This window comes from Plectropomus leopardus, chromosome 1, assembly GCF_026936395.1.
Source record: "Plectropomus leopardus strain MGB_pleo_1.0 chromosome 1, ASM2693639v1, whole genome shotgun sequence".
NCBI lineage: Eukaryota > Metazoa > Chordata > Actinopteri > Perciformes > Serranidae > Plectropomus > Plectropomus leopardus.
Genome location: NC_142176.1, coordinates 37,006,756 through 37,025,589, shown reverse-complemented (window position 1 = coordinate 37,025,589; position 18,834 = coordinate 37,006,756). Strand labels below are relative to the sequence as shown.

Below are 18,834 nucleotides of genomic sequence, written 5' to 3'. Positions count from 1 at the left end.
GAAAACACACACACACACACACACACACACACACACACACACACACACACAGGAAGCAAACTTCAGATGCCTGCGCGAAAGTCAGTTGCAGAACTCTCTCACCCTATGAGCACTTAAATGGTTACCGGTAGCGTTGTTACCTGCAGACATGCGACTGGTTTCCTCTGTTCGCATTATCAAGTAGCACTGCCAGTGCGCTTTGCATGTGGACAGGCCGCTGCTGTCTGCCAACTTATGATAACAACACCACCGGCTGTCATTAAATAAAGGAGAAAATACAAAAATTAAAAAAATCTTAAATAGAAAGAAATACACATAAGCATTCACAACAACTTTGTCTGTAAAATTTTCTCCCTTAAAAAACAAATACAAGTCAAGACTGCAGCCTGAGGCTGAAATGGCCCTCTGTCTGAAAACCTCCATCTGCCCACTTTAATATGCAATGCAGTTTTATAGAATATATGTCGTAGGGGTCTTTGCTCTGTCGTTCAGATAAGGGATCCTTGGCCTGAAAAATAATGAAGACCCCTGCGCTCGAGAGCTATGGGAGAAAGGTACATTTAATTACCTTGAGTTTATAGAGGCACACGGTACATAATATGTCCGGTGAAAGACTCCCGAAGTTGGAAATTAGTTTTGCGTATTTATGTAAGCATTTGTGTATTTTTGCTTTCTTCTAAACCTGGAAAAACATAACCAATATTATATAACATGCATGCCCCTTCCCTCCATTACACCTTTTGCACACACAATTGCAAAAAACACACAGATTTTTATCAGATCATAGGGTTTGTAATGAGACACAGTCTTCTGGCTGCATCCTGCAATGTGCATTGTGCATATGTGCGTGTCCATATTGCAATTTGCATTGTTATTGGCACAGTGTGGTACTCTATGAATGCCAATGTGTCAAATCATGTACCTGCACAGTCCCTGTAAATTGTCTCGCAGTCTCTCTCATCTTGTTGTCTTTACCAATTTTGTCCTCTGTTTTCTCTCCATTCTTCTGCCTCGTCCTTCCCGGGCCCTCCCCTCTCCTCCGCGCCCTCTTCGTTTCAACCCACACCTGCAGTTTCCTCCCTCTGCAAGTCTCTCAGCCAATCTCCATCACACCACGCATTGTCAGCAGGACTGAGAGATGAAAAGCGGGAGGGAGGGAAGATGGGCGGGAGGGAGAGAGTGATGGTGAATAAAGAGCAGGCGAGATGGACGGAGAAACAGAGGCATTAAGACTGAGAAGCGAGTAATAGGAGGGAGAGAGAGAGTGAGTGACAGAGAAGTGAGATAGAAGAGGAGAGGGGAGAAGGGCGAGAGAGGAATCAGGTGAAGGAGAGCATAACGGGAATAAAAGAGACAGATGAATAGATAGATGAAAGAAGGTATTCATGAAGGTAAGGACAGGTGGGACGAAGGGAAGGAACGTTACTGCGTGTGTGTAGCAGAAATGACAGTAAACACTGAAGACAGAATGGCGAGTTAAAACCTCTGTAGGACTGAATTAGCACACGTTCTGTCTCTATCTCTGCCTGCGTCTTTGTTTCTCTGCTTACAGTGTCTCAGCATCCACACATCTTTCCACACTCCACTACAATCATAGCAATGCAACAAATTAGACAGCAATGCCCATATTTAAATGTTTTGAAAAAGAAAATCACTGTTATGCTTCCAAACATGACAATGTGTTCTGCACAAGATATTTGTGGCCTGGATGTGTTTGTGTGCTGATTGTACATTTAGAATCTTGAAAGATTAGGAGTTTGTTAAATTGTTTTGAACAGCTGTATTGCACCTCAAAAAGTTGAGGGCCTTGATAGAAACATGTTTTTTAAAAAAGAATGGTCCAAACATTTTGATTCAGTGGTACCTTGACTTTAGTCCCAGGCTGTCTGTTGTCTGTATGTATGTGTGTTTAATTGGTGTGTGAGTGTGTATGGATGCTAACTGAATAGCAGGTGGCATCCTGAATGGTAGCCCTGGTCTCCAGTATGGGAACATGTGTGAATGGATGAATGTGACACGTAGTGTTAAAGTGCTTTGAGTGGTCGGAGGACTAGAAGGGCAGTTAACAAGGAAAGTCCACACCATATAAAAAGTCTCTAGTCACCAAGCCCTTATCTCTATACAAAAATATATGTTAATGAATGCAGAATCTGTAAACAAGGTTTTGGTATCAAAGGAATTCAGCTTTCCATTTGTAATTAGAGTAGTATTGACCAATAATAATTGTCCGTGTTGAGAGGCCAAAATGACAATTATACTATACATTAACTGTCTTAAAAAGTTATCTGCAGTAATTTGCAGATATCTGTTAGAGTCAAAATGACCAGCAAATAAAAGAGGAAGTCTTGGCCTGCATTTCTGCTTGCTACACTGGATCTCCTGAAATATTGCCAAGAGCCAATTTTTTTATTTTATTTCATTTTTTGTAGCATATGTTACTTTTTTCAGAGAATGCAAATTTGCTTCATTTATTTGAACATTGAATTGAATGATTTCTTATTGTGCAAATAAGGCCTTCTCAGAGTTTTCTTATTTGTTAGTTGACATTTTGTGGTGAAGACTATTTTCAAGAACATTTGTAACAAATAATGCGTTTAGAAAGAGATGAGTGGTGGGGAAAAGTGGCTGTTGCCCCTAGAAGATAATTTTTATTAAACTGATAGCCGATGGATTCAGAGATTGACCTAGCCTAAGCCAAAATACCTTAATGACATCACCAGTTATTTTCTCAAACTTGAAAAAGCTTCTCCACAGCCACAGAAGACATGATACTGGATTTTACAAGTTGAGCAGTACTCTTCATAACAAGTTATATAAAGGTGTAATTGATGGATTGCCCCTTATCTGATAAGTCGGTCTAAATAAATATAATCAGTCGTGATACTTGATTCATTATTAATTTAGTAAACACTACAGATTAAGATTCAAGTATGAGTATTTGCTGGCATTCATTTAATTCATATAAGTGAGACACATCACTTCATGACTACATTATGTGCCACCTCTGAATATGTGAATCACTGCCTTGAAAATGGACTAAATTAAAAATAATGAACTGCAGTGTACCTTCTAAAGAGATTTACTTATTTCATATTCATCTATCATTTCTCTTTCTGTTTTTCATTTGTCCACACTGCAAGGGAAACTTTTTGTCTTTACACTGATTCAAAGGAAAGCAACTACAAACAGTGCAGTGTAAAGCTAGGACAAACAATGTATCTGCTCTATTCTCTATTCTCACTGCCCACTGATAGCTTCATTTAGTTTTCACCTTTTAACTCAGCATTTTTCATGATTATCAGTAGTGACCTTTTAAATGGCAGGGCAGTATGATCAAGAAATGACAGTTTGTGTCATTATGTTTTGTGATGTTTCTCTCCAAACTTTTAGAATTTTAAATTTGTTTTATCACCCACTGGCTTTGAGAATATTAGAAAGCAAATTCATGTAACTTTATACACAAATACAAAAAACAAATGTCAGTCACAGACATTTTTTTATGATTTTACAACAACAAATGTTAACTTGTTTTTTTTTAGTAGCCTATCTCTGTATCTGTCTCACTTTTTCTCTTCCTTTCTTCCTCTCGCTCAGTTGCCCCTGACAGCCACATTCAGTTTCTCCTCCTCCCCTGCTCTGTACTGTCATTCATAATCAGTGTCATTCAGTTTTCCCCTTCCACATGGCACAACATCTGTTTGGGAGCGTTGCACTTGCCCTGTTGAAAAGCATTCAGACAAACAGTGCGATGAGAAGCCTGGACGCGGCTTCACCTCTTTATGTCTGGTGTCAATTTACCTGCCAGCTTCTGAACACAGAGTGCATGTGCAGCATCTTTATGAAATAGCCAAATCTCAAATGCTGTCCAGCACACCAAATATCAGAAATTCAGAGGTTTCATTGTTTTATGCCCTTTTTTTATAAAAAAAAAAAAAAGAAAAGTGATTTGATCAGAAAACCTGTTTACTAAAATCTTGATATGTTTGTTTAAACATCAGCTTTTTTTGCACATTTAAAGACCTTTCTCATTGACTTGTCATAGCACAAAAAGCACTCTTTGTAATAACAGTAATGACTAGAGCACTTAACACTTATAAGTGTAAAAGGTCTGTAGCTCATTGGGGAAAAAATTGCAGGTTGAAGGACCATGACCATCATGTTAGTAAACAATGTCTTCAGACAATAATCCAAATGCATGTAATTCTTGACATTATCTGTTACAGATCTAAATGTCATGATATGATATTGCAAATTCCAATAATGTCTCAGTCTCATGTAATAAAACTGAGAATAATAACTAGTGTTAGTCAGTCTATATGTTGATGCAAAAAAAAATCAAGACTCTTGCGTATATTAATCAAGAAGAGAAAGAGAACAGTACTCACCACACTGTCTTTAGTGACACATTCCCACAATGAGAGGGATTTTATTTATGTCTACAATGAGCTTTATTCGTATTTTTGCTGTAGTGGATGTGTGCGTCACTCTGCAGCTCAAATCTGTAATCTGAACCAGTTCTATAGCAAAAAAGTCTGCTTTCCTTCAGCACCCTTACAATGTTTGGTTTCATGTTTCACAGAGATGAAGACCTGAAGACATCAGAAACCAATAAGTAGATCACAACAGTGTCTGTTTTAGCAGACGTAAATGTGATGAAAAGTAAAAGTAATTTGTGATTCAGTCAAGGACACTTAATGAAGAATTGTTTTGCTATGTTAAGTGTGTGCCTGCGTGTGTGCGTGCATGTGTGGTGTGAAATGTGAAACTGAACCTGGTGCACTGAAGTGTTTTTGCTTTGAAGAGCTGTTGTTTTGATTTGGAAAGCTCTACCCCTGTTTGTACATTAGATGAAGTCTGCATGGCATTATGATAATATTAATTAATAGCAATGAAAATCAGTGGAGAAAATAATTTCTTCAAGTCAACTGACATTATTAAAAGGCATCAAAGAGACAAGTGCTGCTTGGATGTGTGTTTGCTCGTATGAAACAAGCAGGTGTTCCTGTGATCCGGCTCACACATGGAAAAAAACAGGAACAATGTCTTTGTTGCCAGAAACTGCGATGCGCTCAAAGTCAACTCCAAAACAAATCCGTGGCATTCTGACGGAGTAAAAATATCTAAAATAGCACAGTTTTAGAAAACAAAAGGATCACACTTCGCACTGGTTCAATCCAGCATTGCTGCCTCTCAGTCTAATTCTATGTGTCTGTTTCTGACAGATGGTGATGGCTACCAGGACCACCTCCTCCCTGTGTGCGCGGACGCCGCCTGTCAAAGCAGTGCCATCTACCTGGCCAAGTCAGGCTCAAAAGAGGTACATAACACACACATTACCACACTGTCAGCTGTGTTAAAAGTCATTCTAATGGATAAGCTTGGTTTTTTATGCATTATTATTCTATGAGCTGCTCTTTACTATTCTATTCTTTATAACACCACTTTGTACCACTCTCTGTACTTACCTCACGCTGAATGCTGTCAGACACTGCGACGACACTCTGTTCTTTGCAACGCTCTCTTGATTTTTTCAACGCTGTTGTGTTCAACTGACATCTTTTCTGCTAGTTCTTATATGCTCAGAGGAGTCATAGAAGCCAGAGGTCACTTCTGGTAGGAGAGGTCTTGTTTGAACCTACCATCCACCCTGACCTCTTCTCCAATTTTCTTTTTTAATGCAGTAAACTTAACACTACTTCTGCCTTTGCTTCTTGGAGAGGTTGTTGGTAATTGCTCACATGACTAAAAGAGGTGACTTTGAGACAGATTGCTTAAGTGAACAAATAGCTGATGCTGTCTTTTTTGTCTTGTAAGAACTACCCACTCTACTGCCCTTTTCTTTATGTCTTAAGGCCAATGCATAGTTTCCACATATCCAAGAGACTGGAGTTTGGTCCACGTGAAGTAAATGTCATCACTAGCCCGTGTCCACAAGTGTCCACGCAGACTACATGGATGTTTTTTTTGTGACTGTCACTAACCATAGCCTGTAAAAAATAATGGATGTAATCGTCATGCCGTCACCGATGGTTTGTGGACTCCCACTTTGAAGTCTTGTGTTCGGCATTTCAGCCATCACCGGCTTGGCTTTTTGGAGCTAGAAGTGACCTTATTTGTGCGAGAGGCTGGTGTTGTGGAAGAGTGAGAAATGGATCTGAGCCAAGAATAGTATCAGCCAACAGCCTCTCACTCCAACATGTATACAGAAATTCTCCCCCCGAATAGTTGTCATGATTGTTAAAATAAGCTATAGAGACCAAAACTGTTTGGGTTTTTTTTGTTTTTTATTTTACTGGGCTCCAAACACGTTTTTTTTTAGCCCTGTACCCGACTCAGAATTAACAACATTTTTTGCTGACACTCAATATCAAATAAAAGCTAGAGACTGTCGCATTAAGTTTCTGTGAGCTGTAAATTAACCACTTTTAGGCAGAAAGTCTGTCCTCTCTCCCCCTCCGTGCTGCTTCCTGCATGTCCGCAGCTCCCTGTACCAAAGAGTTGCATGAAAGTCAGGAGCACTCACTCTGCAGCAAAATCTGGGGATTAAAACATCACCAGAAGTACACTGCATAGAGGGAAAAAAAACAAAAAAAAAACTGTTCAACTTTAAGCAATCTCAGTACACTGAAGACTAATGATACGAACGTCCGACTTTAAAGGGGCGCCCCTGTTAATTTCTGCTGTAAGGTTTGGCATGTTTTCAAAGGGGTCTATCGGGGATAGCTTGCTTTAGCACCAGCCTCAAGTGGCTATTTAAGGAACTGCAGTTTTAGCCACTTTCCAGTTGGCTTAATTTTTCAGCCTGTGAGGTTTTCAATTGTTTCTGACTGCACATACTTTAACTAAAACTAAATAATGTTTTGCTCCACACTCCAGTCCAGTCCAAAACACTTCGGTCAAGCCAGTCACAGCCACCACACCTCGGTGAAGTTAGTTTTATGTTGGATCTTGTAGATTTAGTTTCAGCTGATGTTTGCAGTAGGACAACAGTAAGCTCACCTCTCAGTCGTCACATATACCGTACTGCTGGGACCTGACCAGACCCTCAGTTGTACTATGGATGCAACCGCATGTGCATCCGCATGACTGCAGTTGTCTGCAGACGTTCAATGCTGAAAGTATGTCTGAGCCTTTATCAGGACTCCTCTCTCCCTCCTCACCAGTGGCTCCAATGCAATGCCAGCGCTCCCATTTCTCCACACAATGGCTGTCTATTTCAGGAAGGCATTAAACACGTGGCTCACTGCTTAGAAAGACATCGGGGGCTGATTCAGTTGGTGTCACTTTGTTTGCTGAGCCATGTGAGATAGAAGTAACTGATACGCACACACACATCAATCCTATTTAAATAATGTGCACACGCAGAAGAGAATATATGTGCACGGATATGCTCACACAGAGTTCTTAAATTCACATAAACACACACACATCACCACCACCACCACCTACATAGAATCTTGTGTGATTCTTTTCAGCTGCATCCTACCAGTTGACAGGAGCCCCCACTCTTTTTTTCTTCCTTCGCCACCAGAAAACTAGCTTCCACTTTTTTTTCTGTCCAAAATAGAAATATTACAGGCTTATCTGCATGTCCGCCCCCACACACACACACATGTGCTCACAATAGACACACACACAGATGCGCACTCCCTGTGGACATGCCTTCTTTTGTTTGCCTGTCAGCAACAACAAAAAATGGTTTAAGGAAGAAGTGAAAGGAGGGTGTTGAAGTAAGGGAAGGGGAGGCAGAGAGAGGAGAACTTATCCGCAATGATGGATGAAGTGAACACATGTTGTGTTCTGTGTCGCTATGTGTTTGAGAGACAGTCATCAATGTCAAAGAGAGAGACGGGCAGAGAGGGAAGGGTGAGCACAGTGAAGCAGAAAAAACAGGTTCTCTCAGAGCTACTATGCTTTAATGGAGTGGTGATAATAATGAGCAGTCATTCTAACCTCCTTGAGCAGAAGCCAACGCATACATGCTTATCTGCCTCACAGTATCCGTGTCATCTGTTAATCATTATTTGTGGTGTAAGCACTGTATGAGCTGATATTTATGCTCGATGTTACTTCGTTTGTGTGTGTAGTGTATGTGTGTGTGTGGGTCCATTACAGTGGAGAAGCTAGTCAGCAGATGTCTCCCCTAGAGGTATCTGCCCACTGACAATAACAGAGAAAATGGAGGAAGACACAGAGGAAAGAGAAGAGTAAGAGATTGAGAAAGTAAATGAGGGAAGTAGTAATGACAGGAGAAAAGAGTAGGGATGGACGATTATATCGGCACATCATCAGTGTCAGCCGATATTGGCTTTAAAATGAAATATCAGAATGGGCCAACCTGCTGATTTCTACGAATATCACAAACCAATCATTTCTTAATTGACAAAGTGAGCATGTACAAAACTTCAACTCCAAGTTAAAGTATTTTTCTTATTTTAGACCTGCACTTGGCTCGATGAAACTGGTATCATATGAACCAAGAAGACCTGGTACCAACCATGTCATGCTAGCTTTTCATAAAGTGAGATGAGTGACGCTCCAATGTTAGGCTAAATTTTGGCAATGGAAAAATGGCATCAGTCAGTCTGGTAAGAATTACTTTAATTTGTCAGTATGGGCTTCATACCTGTTCTATAATTCCACAATGATGGAATTAAAGGAAGGCAAAGGAAGGCAAACAAAAATGTGACTTAACTATTTTGTTGGCTGGAAGAAAAGACCTCCTAAACATCAGAAATATATTCACAAGAACAAGCCAAATGTATATTGCATATTTAAGACCATGGCTCATTTCCAATACAATACAGTTTAAGGCTTGATGAAATGGCTTTACAAATGGACTTTTCTAATCAGAACAATAATTAAGACTAGCCATTGTTTAATAAACAGCATCAAATTTATGCAGACCATTGCAAACATTCTATTACTGAATATCTTTTGGGCTTCTAATCATTTTCTCAACATAACTGAGAAAAAACAACATGGCCATTTCACAAGGGTCCCTTGACCTCTGACCTCAAGATATCTGAATGAAAATGGGTTCTATGGGTACCCATGAGTCTCTTTATGATAGTTCTGATGAAGGTTTTTTTGCTGTTATTCAATTCCTAATCAAGACAGTCTGTTAAGAATTGCTTCAACTTTAACTGTTTTATAATGCACAATGATGAAATTGAAAGGTGCAATTAATCACCATTAACTTTTGAAATTCTGCAATTAATTACGATTTAAAAACTGAATTGTTTCATAGCCCTTATTAAAAAGTGTTGTATTTTATGTCTCCATCTGCTAGTGGGTCATCAGTATCAGTTTGCCTAATATGATGAAAATTCCACAACAGTAGAGACTTGATTATTGAAATTCCGTGGGCAAAAAAGTGGGTATATCACTATTGATATCGCTATCAGCCAAATAAGTTGGTATATATAAGCATATGAAATATCGCCAAAAATCCAATATCATGCAATCCCCAGAAAAGAGGAGAAGAGAGAGTTTAATGTGGATGAAGGGAGGGAGGAAGCACTGGTGGAAGGAAATGAAGAAAGTAAGGGCAAAAAAGCACTTTCTGTTGTCCCTTCATTGCCACTTTGAGAGGAACATCCCATGAGAGGGAATTGGGGCGGGAGAAGCTGAAAAGAGGAGTAGAGAGTGATAGTTACATGTATACCGTACAGGCACAAACATGATGAGATGCCTTCAGGTGTGTATGGAAGTCCTGCTGAGTAAAAACTGGTGTGTGTCTATAGTTCATCTCCAAACAGCAATTCATTCCTTCCTTCCTTCCTGTGGTCTCAGCCGCAGCTCTGCCTCTACCTCTGCAGTAGCTCCAGGCCTTTACATCACCATATTGAAAAGAAACCACAGGGGGCTTCCAACAATTTCTCCCCACTCCATTCTCCATCCTTACAGACACACACTGATCACATTTATTGTACTTTGCACCTCCCCTCTTCTGCTCCCACATTCCCTAATACAATCGGACATTACTGCAGAGAATAATGCAATTGTCTGCCCGTGGGTGTTACACCTGTCAAGGACATTGAAGCAAGGGAAAGCAAACAAAAATGTGCCTTCAGTATTTTATGTTGGCTGGAAGAAAAGACTCTTAAACATCAGAAATATATTCACAAGAACAAGCCAAAAGTATATTGCATATTAGACCATGGCTCATTTCCAGTTCAACACAGCAAAATGCAGACCGTGCAATATTGCTAAATAGCATTTCAATATGTTTAAGGCTTGATGAAATGGCTTTACAAATGGACTTTTCTAATCAGAACAATAATTAAGACTAACCATCCCTTAATAAACAGCATCAGATTTACACAGACCATTGCAAATATTCTATTACTGAATATCTTTTGGGCTTCCAATCATTTTCTCAACATAATTGAGAGTCACAATAATTGGGTTCCTGCTAAGTGCTTACATTACACTGCAACATACTCCGAGGTACTTTAATGACAAAATTCATCAAATTAAGTTTTCAACAAGCGTTACACTTAGCACATCTATGCATTTGGAGTTGTTGACTTGATTTTCGTTTCCCTGCATTCCCATACTGTAGTTAAAGTCATTGGTCAACTATAAAGTTCATTGTTAAATCCAGAAAAATCTGGCAGAAATAGACAATCAATCAAGGGCACCTTACAGGGCACTCTCCTTCTCTCGCTCACACACTACCAGCAAAGTCACAGCCTAACTTCATAGGTGCTTTTTTTAGGGATTTTTTTATACATATTTTGTCAGATAAAGTAAATAGGGGAGGAATTATCTGTCGTCATTTAGAAAATTCATGTGAGGAAATAAATCAAGAGGCGATGTCCTCTTGCCTATACCAGCACTGTATAACAATGTAATGTCCTATTGTTCTTTAAGGTCTGCACTACCAGTTTTTAAATTCATTTAAATCATTGCAATATTTGCAACAATGTTAATCTCGTACAACATTATCAAGAATATTTTTTTCACTACTTCACTCTTAACATATTAATTTTTGCTTCTCATCCTGGTTGATTTCACATGTACTGTCAAAGTTATGTCCTATCACCTCTGTGAATGACTCAGAGACTCATTTGCCTCTCGCATTAACACACGTGTATCTTGATATCCAGTCTAGATAAGAAAACGAGTGTAGTTACTTGTAGAACATATTGTGATTAGAATGCAAGCAGGTGGGTCACATCTGGATGTGCCCTTTATTGTGATCTGTTAAGTGTAAATGTAACCCTTACAGTACGACCACATTCTTAAAACAAAAATCTGCCCTGCTGTTTGAACAGTCACCTAACTAAATCTTCTCCTACTAGCTTAAAAAGGTATTTCATTGCTGGAAATATGTTTTTCTTTTCAAAACCTAGCCTTACTATGCAGTAGAGAGACAGAAATACTTTTGAAATTTGTACTAAATAACCAGAAAAAAACATCGGGCACAAAGAGCTGTGGCATTTGGTCTTGCTCAAGCGGTGGACAACCTACAACTACCAAAATGGACTGTGCCACCTCAGACCAAAAAATACTCCCGCTGGTGGGTGACGTAATGTGAGCTTGTCCATTTTGACAAAGGAAACAATGTAGCTGCCAGTTGGTTAAAAAAAAAAAATCTTAAATTACATTTTAACAAGAAGCTAAATTCTGTTTCTGAAAACATTAGAGGCCTGAAATAGGAAACACAGCAACAGAATCTTGGTTCGTATTTGATAATCACTGCCTAGTTTTCCATTTGATCTGTTTTTTTCAGCCTGTTTTTACAGCACAGGAAACAGAATGGCACCCACTTCCTCTTAAAAAAACTCTTGTATTACAGCTTCAGATATTGGTGTGAGATTGAGAGAGAGAAGGAGACAGCTCACTCTGATGAAGGGAAGTTTGCCATAGTTCATTTACACATTAGACTCATATTGTTATAATACAAAGCTGCCCTTAGTATTAGCTGTAACACAAACGTTTTCCCCGACAAAAACTGTTTTTTTGACAATGAGTGACACCTATCCATTGCTTGCCTTGAACTGGATAATGACTGTTGCATATTGAGATATAATCACAATGCGGTCAGAATGTTTATTAATACCAGGTGTTAGTATTACTGGTTCGGATACAGATGACATGATAATACCAGGTGTGAATGGGATCATGCATTGTGAATATAATCAGGAGTCTGTCTGTCTGTGTGTAGTGAAAGAACCATGGTGGGACACAGGTTTCTAGAACACAGTCCATCAGTGAGTGAGTGACCACAAATGGCAAGTGTGTGGCCACAGGGCACATCCCCTGGCTCTGTGGGTGGCAAGAATTGATTAGCTTTGGGTCTATTGTTACTGTTCCTTTTTGCTATCTAATGTTGGCTATGGTGTCTGAAGCTAAAAACAAAGACATTTCTGTGCACCAACTAATGCCCACACTACAGTTTCACTGCAGGAGCTTATATATATATATATATATTGGATCAACAGCACATAGTGTATGAAATGTGCCATTTTTATTTGGCACTGTGTTGAGCTTGCATTGTTATTTTTTTGTTTGTTTTTTTACTTTTCTATATTCTTTAGTGGTGATGAACTTACTTCCTTTGTAGAATATCTCACTGTGCATTTACCTTAATGTGTATGTTTAGTTTTCTTTTTTTCTGAGCACATTTCTATGTGTATGTCGGTCTCTTGCTGACACCATTTACTCACATTCACAAATACAAAACACACATACAGCACCCACGAAGACCAAACCAGCTGCCTACTGTTACAGCCCAGACGGTGTAAGGGCAGCCAGTGTGAGCTAGACAGCCTCCTCCAGTTATCCCAGTCAGCCGGTCAGTCAGTGGTCAAAGAGGTGACACTGACAGCAGGTAGCAGTGTCTCCGCCCTGCCCAGCAGACACAAAGACATATGGTCTCACTCCATCTCTGGCTCTGACCGCATCTTTCAAGGGACAAACCGTGACCTCATTTACACCTGCTCCTGAAAAACAGTCTGTATCTGGGTATGTCGGATAAGGACATGCAAGTGCAAGGTATATTGGTGCATAGTCAGTTAATGTAGAAGTCATTGCCACAGATAAAGGTGTAATCTTATGAATAGTAATATTTTGAAGGTAAGAAATGTCATGTTATGAGGAAACAATACTACTTGCTGTAAAGTTGCACAGTGAGTTGTAACATTCTCACTCTACCAACACTTCTATTGACCCAGACATTTACCATGTTTGCTTATGTGGGCAGTGGACCACCTTCGCAGCTACATTGCACATAGTGTTAAAGAAGAGTAGACTCCGAGTATAGTTCATACCAGTGGCCAGAAAAAAATGTTGACATTGTTTATTTATGCAAACCATGGATATTTTATATTTGCACATTGTTGTGCAGCAGGTAGATTGAAGCTATGCATTTTCACAACACTGTGGTAATGTGTGTTTAGGTTTAGGGGCAAAATCCACTCGGTGAAGATTAGAAAAAGATCATGTTTTGGCTAAAAGTACCTCGTTTTAGATCCCGGCAGGAAAAGCAGCAATGTCTCGCTCAAATACAGCCGTTTTTTTGTGGCACTATCCCCATTGACAGGTGACTACAAAATACCCATGTTTGGAGCCTAAAAATCCAATAGAAACACAAAGATATAACTGCAAAACGCCCACATTTGCAGCAGAAAAAGCAAATAGAAGCATTCAGACAAGTTGCTACAAAAAAAACAGGTTTAGGGCCTAAAATAAAACTTTGAAACATACCAACAGGTCACCACAAAAACACTCACATTTGGGGGGTTGCTACAAAACACTCACGTTTGACTCATAGTTTTGCCAGCTTACCAATACGTTTCTTAGTGTTGATTGTGAATAAACATCCATAAATGTGCTTAGAAAGCTTAAAAAACATTCATGGGTGCATTCCAAACAGGAACTGCTAATAGCTCATTCCAACCTGTCTCCTTATGTTTCAAAACTACATTCTCAATTATGTTGTGGCAACCTAATCGCTGCCTGGATCATGTCAGAGACATTTCTTTCAGGTAATGAAACCCTACATCCTCCCCTACAGGTAGTAGGGGAGGATGCTGGATGTACAAAGTGCAGGACCTTGAACTGTGTGTTCGTATCCAGACTCCTCTCTTAGGCAACAAAAGCGCTTTGGTTAAAGTTAGGGAAAGGTCATTAAAATTGTTTAAAATTAATAATAAAATTAAATGAATATGCTGTAATCACAAGTAGATACTGTATTGGAAGATTGCCTTTTTTGGCAGAAAACAACTGAAATATGACGTCAGTGAACATTTTGTTCATACGTTCAGTATCAACATTTTCTCAGTTGTACGCTAATTAGCATGACTACCTCATTATGTTAATGAAAAACATAATTTGCTCGGCATTACATGTCCCTCAAAACACGTTTGCTTCTATAAATCACAGGTATTTGTATATAACAGTAATCTCTAGGAGAAACTGTGGCTAATTTGGCATACTTTATACTGCCAGTTTGCCAATTGTAAACAATATATGAGGGTGTGAATATCATGAAAAACATTGTAGTTTTGCACACCCAAAAACAACATGAAAAAAGTCTGCATACGGTAGCTCCCTTTTGTGCAATTGATTGGTACATCCATAAGTAAAGTTTTGAGACCATGCTCTTCTTCGGACTTAGTTTAATATGAATAGGTTTCATCTTTAAATACCAAAGTGCTATCTCATGACAGTCACGTGGTGTTACAGGTGAAAAAAAACAATCGTCTCCTCAAATACATCACACAGTATATATACACAATAACTTCAAATACATGTTTTAACAGTTTAAAACAGTACATATAGAGAAAAAACACGGAAAAAATACATAAGATACACCAGAAATGTTTAATGTATAGAGATGTATAAGTGTGTTAGATTTTTTTTTATATGAAATACCTCTGTGCACATAAGAATTAACATCGGGCCCACAGCTTTCAAACCTCTCACACGCTAAATCTATTTTAAGTATAAGAAATATAAGAAGGGGTGTGGATGTCTCACATCTGATCACTTTCATGTCCTGTGTGTTTTAAAACAGAAAAACTGAAAAAAGACATAAGTTGCCAACTCTGTCATTGCTAATTATACAGTATTTCAGGATGGAAAATTCCAAACATTGCATCACCTAAAACACTATCAGAATATACATGTAGACCCATAATCAAAGCCAACATTACACAATTGCCCAGACAGAGTATAGCAATACTGGCATAACTTCAACTTTGCAGTGAAGTAGTTATGCGCTTTTCCCGCCCACCGCTCCTGTTCAGTCCCATGCTGTCTTTCAGTGCCAGTTCTAATGTGATAAGCATTACAGGCGTTATATCCCTGGCATCATAAAAGCCCCTGCTTCATTACACGCCTTTTTTTTTTTTTTTTTTTTTTTTGGAGGGGGGGTTTACATTTTATTGCCTTGGACAGCCTTGTTGTCGAACGATGTTACAGCACCTCCCCACACCAACACCCCCCATAAACCCCACCACTTCCACCGCAGGCCGCCCACATTTTAATTTCTTGGCCTAATGAAGCGGGAGCTCTCTCCGCCAAGTTGAATCAATGGGAGTCTGCAAGCATGCCGTCGCTTTTTCACTTTAGTCATCAGCAAAGCCAAGAGAACGATTTTATGTCGGGGGGGTCTGTGTTTGTGCCCCTTCTGGTTTTTATGCTTGTTTCTATATGCGTGCGTCCATGCTTTGTGTGTGAGCGTGTGCGTGCATGCAGAACCACAATGAGCTATCTGTGCACAGGCTGTGTTTTCCCGCTGTTTGATAAAAAGCTATTTGTATGCGGGATCCTTCCCCTCACTACCATTAAAGGTATCAGATTACCTCGCAAGCACAAATCCCATCATCGTCTTCATCTCCATTAACTAGGTCATTTGGAATCTCCGCACTAACACTCTCTCACACATGCTCAGACTCAATTCGGTGTTAATATGTTGACATTTGAACCAGCGAATGTCAGTATCGAGTTATTTAGACTCAGGAGTGCTCTGTTTGACTGGGAGGACGTTGGGCCACTGATTAATCTATAGACACACACTTGACATTATTCAAATACTCTGTTATATTTAGTGATTAAATGTCAAAACTTCCACGGCCAAGAGGAAGCAGTAACTGCTTCATGATTTATTTAAGGAGCTCCTCTGTCAGGTTGGCTATTCATTGTAGCTGTAGCTTCTCAAATAAAAAAATATTAGATTAGATTACAATCTTTAATATCCTCACAGGGGCCCATATGATTTCCCCCCAAGTTCGCAACACAATACTGCTGAGCAATAAAAAACAAACACAGGGGAAACACTGTCTTCCATGCTGAGAAAAAATGACATTCATTATTTTTTTTCTTTCCATAGCTGCATTGAAAGAGACAATTTTATGACTTCCACCTTGGCTGTCGGGCTTTGCGATATCGTCTTTACCACAATTACTGAAAATCTTTCATCACCTGCTTTTGTTCTGCCATATGTTCACACAATATGAATACACACATATCAGTGACATCAGGTAATGTTTGAGAGGCACAATCAAGCATCTCAGCAGGAAAAAATATAATGTATAAATTGCAGCGAGACAGCCATGGTTTTGCAACACTTATGTCTGATTTGACTGATTTAAATGAATTGCTAATATGGCAGGCTTAATCTCAGATTGATGAATCCTGCTTGATTAAGCATCTCTCTGTTCTATGTTTGAGGGATTGCATGCCTACTTGTTTTTTTCCCTTTCTTTACTTTACTTTATTTCATCAGCCTGCTCTTCTTAAGGTTGCCATTAGGTAATCAACATTTACTTAAAGCTTAAAATGTTATATCCAGTTTAATGAGCTGTAATCATGCCATCACCGAGACGGTTACAGTTGACTCTCTTGAACCTGATGCACGAGAGACATCCTGCATGTTTGTGTGTCTGCATGTCTGCACTGTTGACTAGATGCTGTTGGTATTCTCCGTGCTGCTCCTCTTCTCCTCCTCTAATCAGTGTTAGAAGAGAGCAACAGACAGTACACTGATTGCCTTGGGGCCAACAGCAGCACAGTGGTGTGCTGATAAGCCTGCCGGCCAGCAAAGGCCTCACTCTGTCCTGAGAGAAAACGTCATGGCAGTGCTGAGCACAGACCAAAGGACTCCAGCGTAAAGATAACTCACCAGTGAATTAATTTGCCTTGTGGACTGAACAAGATTGAGGATATAGCTGCCATTTGAAAACATGATCACCTGCTCTGAGAATAACTGCTGACATGTGTAGTAAATACTTATTAGATCAACATATTTTTCCATTTCAAAGCAGCTGTTGCACTGTTTTCCTACATTTTGCATTATCTTTAATAGATAATGGACTTTTGATATAAGGGAAATATGATCTGGATTATAGAGCAATGTCCTCTCTTTAGGGAATGAATTTTTATCAAAAGTCATTTTAGATCAAGACCTACAATAAGCAAGTAAGCAAGCAAAACTTTATTTATGTAGCACATTTCACTCCAGGTGGAAGCACAATGTGCTGCATAAAGTGCAAGGTACAAGATACAGGCACCAAACAAAACTGTCAACTGACCATAAAAGTGATTCAACCCATTTAGAATAAATTTTAAAAATCGTAAAATAGCAATTAAGATGAAAAGTAAACCAATAAAAGATACAAAGATGTGCAAAACAGATTTTAAAAAAATGTTTAAATAAAATAAAGTAATGACACAAAAGTAGACCATTTAAAGAAGATGATTCATATAAATTAAAATGTATAAAGGAACTAAAAATAGAATGAATAAGTAAAACCAAAAAAACAAAATGCCAAATAATAGATAAACCAATAAAGCAGTAAAAGTAAAAACACATCTAAGTTGAAACCAATATGAAAATAAAATAAATAAAATAAAAATAGCAGTCAAAATAGTCTAACCAGAATACTCGGTTGATCTCTCGACACTAACTACGTTGGGCCATAGCTTTTTTTTTTTTTTTTACACCATGGACTAGTGGTTCCACCTCTTTTAATGTGTCCAAATGTACGTTGATGTGCAGGACAGTATACTTTTCTGTGCATCCATGTCTAGCATTGTGTTTACTGACAGCAGCCTCTCTTGTGCTCTCTCTTCACTTCTCTATGTCAGCCACCACACAGTGGTCATCTCCAGCACTCCCAGCCACTCTGGACGGCAGTAATCATAGCCAAGCTTTACGCCCATATGGCAGGCAGTCAGCCTCTTAAACCGCATTGCAACATCACTCAACAGTCATTTAATGAGATCTTGACTGAGCAGCGTTGCATTAAAGCTACGAGCTTGCTCTTATCCTCTGAAAAATATTCACCCTGGTTTTATCACTCTTTTATGACACCATCTGTATGTCGAGGAGCATAATTGCTATCGTCCACAACTTACTTTTGCTCACTAGGCAGTCCATGTGACAATGGATCAAAACATAAAGAACTAAACTACTGTATTATTTTGTGTTACATTGTATTCATGAAGAAAACTCACATTAGTAAACAAAAAAGCCCAAAATGGAGAAAATTATTGATGAACTAAAGTTATTGTATTCAAAGCCACATTTCATTGACAGAAACTGCAATTTTACCTCACTGAATATGGGAGGTGCTGGTTTACCACTGCCTAGATCTATAGGTTTTTTTCATGTTATTGTGTGTCTTTGGTGAATCCAAACTAACCCTTTAAAACACCCAAATAACACAATAACATAAACTGATTGAGACAGCTGTAGACCAGCAGCTCCTGAGTTCAGTGAGGTAAAATTAGCACTTTGGTTGATGAAGTCTGACTTAGAAGACATAGGTTTCACTATAAGTTCAGGTCCCCATCAGAGAGAGTTGTCTGTTTGGGAAG

At 39.0% G+C, this 18,834-nt stretch overlaps 1 protein-coding gene across 1 annotated transcript in view; it reads left to right on the top strand.

Moving 5' to 3' along the window:
- itfg1 (integrin alpha FG-GAP repeat containing 1) overlaps window positions 1-18,834 on the top strand; it is a 192,678-nt gene that overhangs the window by 71,602 nt on the left and 102,242 nt on the right. Inside the window, exon 9 of the mRNA XM_042484273.2 lies at window positions 5,223-5,317. Coding sequence (XP_042340207.2) covers window positions 5,223-5,317 — 95 coding nt within the window. The remainder of the gene's footprint in view (window positions 1-5,222; window positions 5,318-18,834) is intronic.